We start from the raw sequence: 6,000 nt of genomic DNA, 5'->3' as shown, positions 1-6,000 counted from the left end.
ATGTTCTCACTCATAGGTGGGAACTGAACAATGAGCTCACTTGGACTCGGGAAGGGGAACATCACACACTGGGGCCTATCATGGGGAGGGGGGAGGGGGGAGGGATTGCATTGGGGAGTTATACCTGATATAAATGATGAATTGATGGGTGCTGACGAGTTGATGGGTGCAGCACACCAACATGGCACATGTATACATATGTAACAAACCTGCACGTTATGCACATGTACCCTAGAACTTAAAGTATAATAAAAAAAAAAAAAAAAAAGAAATGTTTATGCTGAACACCTGCTTTCCTTCTAGGAGTCTAGAATTTCGGTATGTGCTATGTAATCTGCCTCCAATAAAAAACCTGTACATTTAGTCTCCAGTGAGTCTTCCTGATGGCAACATTTCACACGTGTTGTCTTGCTGATTTTGCTTTATAACCTTTCACGGTAAGAAATTCTAGACATGAGTAAGACTATGGTGTGTCCTGTGAGTTTTCTTAGCAAATCACTGAGCCTGGAAGTGGTCTTGAGGGCACCTAACATATATAATCTAGACATATTTCACATATTTACATTATTCACACATTTCACATATTCATATAATTCAGATATATTTCACTCATTAAAAATAATAGGATGTGAATGAGCTTTTGAGTCCTAATGTAATATATTACTAAAACAGTCATCTAAATGACTTAAATGCAACCATCCGTATGACACAGTCACTTAAATTAAGGCAACTGCATTCTAAGAAGAAGGACAAAAATGTATCTACTAAAAACTGATTGTTAAGAGAAGCAAAATGTGATAATTCTACGCAGATAATCCACAAGACTTCCCTGGTCAACTCAAATGGCAAAGACATCAAATTAAATTAGATCTAGTCCATGCTCTACTATCAATACCTTGAGAGACTTTAACCATATCAACCACTTTCTTGGATTTCAGTTTTCCCAATGGTAAAATGGGGCTAATACCTACTCTACATCACTGTCAGGACATACTGTGAATGAAAATGCTTTGGGAAAAAAAAAAAAAAGGATGCATTTATTTTTATGTGCTCAAGAAATCATTTTGATAGAAATAGCACAACCTTTACCTCAATATTTTTATGTGAAAGAAGACTCAGAGGAAACGGAATATTCTACCAAATTTGTATTTGCTACTATAACTTCTTCTAATTATAAGCCAGCACAGGTAACATAAAATAATCTTTTTTTTTTTTTAAAAAAAGCATTATTAATAATGGTAACCTTCCCTTGTAAACATTTAAAAAGGTAAATATACTTATCTCTTTAAACAAGTTAGCATCTCATACTACGCAATCCAAAAGTTGTTAAAAAGGTTTTATGGAGAAATGTCTTTTTATCTCTTTTAAAATACGCAATTAGTAAATATTGTTTTCACTACATATGATGAAAACTTTGGAAAAACATTAGTTACAGTTATAATGCACGTAAATATCAAGTGGACTATAAAGTTACAATTGGTAAAGTAATATTTACAAAACTACACTTGATTTAGAAATGTAGCAAAAGAGAATTGTGATTTCAAAACAAGTACATTAATGCTATATTGAAATAAGCACAATTTGTAGATTACTCCTTAAGTTATGATTCTTAAACTCCTTTTAAGGAAGTGTTTTTTAACACTAAGACAAAAATTGAAAATTCAAATTTACTATGATAGTCATCAAACACAACCAAAACGGCACTAAATGCTTGTAACTTATCTACCAAGCTACCAATGGCAAAATGAGTACAATACCAAACACATTAAATATCTCCTTTGTTTAGTATATTGGAATAAACTATTGTGATCTAGTTTATAATCTTAAGCTATTTTTAAAACACAGATATTCACTAAAATTTGTCTACATGGTCCAACTACTTAAAAGTATGAATTAAATAGATTTATGGGAATAATAAAATACTCCAAGTCACTGACTTCAAGAATGACCTTCTTTTTATCCAGAGACTATTCTGGTTTATACTACCATGTGACAAAAGACTTATCTTATTTGGAAAAGCATTTATTCCAGACATGGAATAAAGAAAAAAAAATTTTAGTAGTGTTTAAATATTTACACAAGCACTACAAATGTGAATACTAAAAAATTTCAAACCAAGGAAGGGTTTCATCACATTTGGAAACTTTTCTATACAATGAACATTATTTTTAACACTTCCTTCAAGTTCTAGGAACAATTCATTTTTGTTTAAAGCTCTGGACTACAACAAGCAAATGGTAATAATACCAAATGATTTAGGAAATATTTTACAAGTTACAAAGTATCTGACAATTCCACAACAGATCTGCTTTAGTGTTTTACTAAAGGTTATAATACAGTAACGGAACATTTACTCAATAAGGTTATTTTAGAAGTAAACATAAGACAACTAACCTCTAAAACATTTAGCTATTATGAAAGGTCTAAAAGAAAAAGTAATGCAGGTAGGAGGAAAAACAAAACAAACAATACCTTACCTGTTTTCCCCTCCTCAACCCAGCCAAACTGGACTGAAACCTTCATAGAACACTAATATTTCCTCCTAACAGCATCTTAGGAAAGAAGTTATTCAATGGCAAGGTTGGATATATAAGAGAACTAAAATGTTCACTATTTTACACTGTACCTTGAATATGTAAAATGCCAATGACAGTTGAGATTCTAAAAACATGTCATTCTAACTTCTAATCATTAAGGATGTAGTTGCTTTAAAACTGGCTAAACTTAATAAAAAATTCTTTTTGTTTACAATGACCTGAATTTGTTTTGGTGTAAACTATAAGAAATATCTATTTGGTTTTGGTTATCTCACCAGTTTTATATTTCTTTCTAAATACAAGAGGAGAAAAAAAACTGATTCCAATATAAACATTTATGTGTCACAAACTTACTGCCTATCATATCAATTTAGTAATCATAATTTAAACATGCTAAATATTGGAATTGAAAATAATGAAATCAATTTTTTACAAAACGCACAAAAGCAATTATGCAGGTTTAACCTAAACCAATTTTTTAAATAAAGATAAAATATAATTTTTAATTTCTAATTCATATATGCCTCACATGTGAACTTAGCATTTCTTTAAAAGCGTAATAACTTTTTGCAACACTAAATTATGATTTGGGGCCTTCTTTATATATCATTTATTTACATACGTTAAGGCTCGGCCTTTTACATTATTTTCAAGTCACTTTAATAAAGTACCCATAATAGTACTTACCAAATTTATGCTTCCTGTAGGAGACCCATTAAAAGATTCTGCAAGGGGGAAATTCAACTTAGTATACAGCAAAAAACTTTAAAACGGTTGCTTTATCTAAGGTTCAAACACCAAGAATGAAAGTCACATAAGCCAAGATATAACATAATAGTAAAAATAAAAATAAAAAATAAAAAAATAAAATTGTGGAATACTCCCAAAAACTTGATCCCTTAAAGTTCTATGGTTTTCTAAGCCAGGCATTTAAGTGACAATATGGTATGTACCTGATAGCTGGCCAAAAATCAAAAAGGCATTAGTGTTCAGGAGAGTAATTATTAAATGTTTTTATTCTAATGGTATCAAATAAGTTGCCTAATACAATATAAGCATAAGGAAAACACTGCAGAATGAGGCCCATTAGGAAACATCAGCACTATTCTGTAACTTCTGTCTCACTGGATTAAGAAAGATTACAAATAAAATCAGTCTGTAGTGTGAGGGAGAAACAGACTTATTTTTAATAGGTCTATTAAGTCCTCTTATTCTTGGTGGTAGATTTTCTTGAAAATACTAGAAGTCCAGATTTTTAAATCAATATATAACTAATAGATAAAAAGACACTTAAAATTGCTTATGCAATTCCATTTAATTAAAAAGCAACTGGGAAAAATTAATGTTAGAGAGTAAGTCAATTTTAGATTATTAACATTAATATCAAGCAATAATCTTTTCCCTTAGGGTTTTATTATAAATCTAAGAAAATTAAGTTACCAATTAAGGTGTTTCTTTATTAAACACATAAACAAATCTATGGTAAAGCAATATCCATACACAGTTTAATATATGGCTTCTAGCACTTAAGAGGTTATTTATGAACTTGGTTCTCTAAATGGGTCTTCAAAAAAGCAAGACTATTATTTCTACAAGGAGGCAGCTGATTTTGCCTTCCAAATTTATCCTAAATGCTCAAGAACATTTCTTGGTTCTTCAGCCCTTTGGGTCATAAAAAAAAAAAATGGGAATTTCACCTAGGATTATCCCTTGGTGATACTTAAAATAAGTAAAATAGTTCTCTATCCTCCTTATTCAATTATATGCCTCCTACCTCTTCTGTAGTCTGCCCACCTCTTAAATCTTCCCACCAAAGACAAGTCAAGTTAAAGGAGAATTTGGGACCAAAATAGGGCATAGTTTACTTTCTTGATCAACAATAAGAAGATCCAGAAATACAGTATAAAATCAATCTTGGTCGACATTTAATCAAGAATTGGATGACTACCTACAAATATTAGAAAACAAAAGAAAGCACTGTTCAACATGGTGAGAAAAACAATGTTGAGATTAAAACTTAAAAAGGAAAACATATTCATATAGTTTTAAAAGACTACGAAACTCTGTTGTAATAAAGGAGAAAACATCTATTTTTAAAATAATTTAATAACTAAAGAAAGTAATCATGAATAAACAAAGTGCAATGGAAGAGAGAGGAGAGATAGTAAGCACAAGCAAGCCAACCAGCTAATTCTCTACCTACTGTTAAGTTTGGTTAAATAGGAATGAAATTTCTACTCAAGCAAAGAAAAACCACCAGAGGATACAGTACTATACCATATGATATGACTTGGTTCATTAATTTTAGGCTCAAATGTAGACTACTTTTTAAAAAATCAGCTGCACATTAATCCCTAGATTAGATAATTATTTCAGAATGTCTAAAAGGTAGTCAAAATTTCAGAATGTCTAAAAAATACACGTAGTGCTGAGCAGCTTAATTTTAAAAGTCAGAAAACTAATTTATAACAAAAAAATGTGGAAAGGCCTTTTTTTGATTAAATAATCATATAAAAAGAAGTATATCAGAAGCATTACTATTTGAGAAAGGTAAACCAGTGGCCTAAAACCTAAACACTGACAAAGACAACAAAACTGACAGTTATTGGCCCAGCGTGGTAACTCACGCCTGTAATCCCAGCACTCTGGGAGGCCAAGGCAGGCGGATCACGCAGTTAGGAGATTGAGACCATCCTGGCTAACACGGTGAAACCCCATCTCTATTAAAAATACAAAAAATTAGCGAGGCGTGATGGCGGGCGCCTGTAGTCCCAGCTCCTCGGGAGGCTGAGGCAGGAGAATGGTGTGAACCTGGAAGGCGGAGCTTGCAGTGAGCCTAGATCAGGCCACTGCACCTGAGGCTGGGCGATGAGCGAGACTCCGTCTCAAAAAAAAAAAAAAAAAACCTCACAGTTATTTTAAATAGTAATGTTTCATATTATACCCATCAGTCCACATACTTTTTTCAAATGGTTTCAAAAAAGGGACAGGTAATTTCACAGTATAAAACTCATCAATTAGGAAACAAAACATTAGACAGCAATGTCTTAGAAAGACAATTAAGATATATAAGTATATAATCTCAAACTATAATCAATGATTCAAATGTGAGAGGTTACTCAATGACTGATATATGAGAAGCAAATTTACTTCAGATCAAAACCAGTTCCAAAAAAAAAAAAAATTAATATACTTCATGTTTCAAAAAAGTACAGTATATGATTTTAGGAAGTTTGAGATTGCTTATAGTTTGCTTCCAATAGCTGTACTGAAGAAGACAGACTGGCTGGAAAGATATCAATGGAAGCTAAAAGTCCATTTAAAAGACTGGAAAGAGTTCTTAAATTATAGGATCAAAAATTACTTCCACAGAATATATTACTACTATCACCAGTTTAAATTACACGTTACTTAGAAGCCCACACAATTAGTTGGTTATGACTTTGTCTTCTCTCTTTCTGAG

General features: G+C 31.7%; 1 protein-coding gene across 8 annotated transcripts in view; it reads right to left on the bottom strand.

The window, feature by feature from the left end:
- SNX13 (sorting nexin 13) overlaps positions 1–6,000 on the bottom strand; it is a 214,013-nt gene that overhangs the window by 92,401 nt on the left and 115,612 nt on the right. For all 8 annotated transcript variants that reach the window (XM_031936047.1, XM_031936048.1, XM_031936049.1 and 5 more), the window contains one exon: positions 3,225–3,262. In XM_031936047.1, the coding sequence (XP_031791907.1) occupies positions 3,225–3,262 (38 nt within the window). The remainder of the gene's footprint in view (positions 1–3,224; positions 3,263–6,000) is intronic.

This window comes from Piliocolobus tephrosceles, chromosome 8 (genome assembly GCF_002776525.5).
Source record: "Piliocolobus tephrosceles isolate RC106 chromosome 8, ASM277652v3, whole genome shotgun sequence".
In the NCBI taxonomy this organism is placed as follows: Eukaryota; Metazoa; Chordata; class Mammalia; order Primates; family Cercopithecidae; genus Piliocolobus; species Piliocolobus tephrosceles.
The sequence above is the reverse complement of the archived record's forward strand: the minus strand, read 5'-3'. Positions and strand labels throughout refer to the sequence as shown.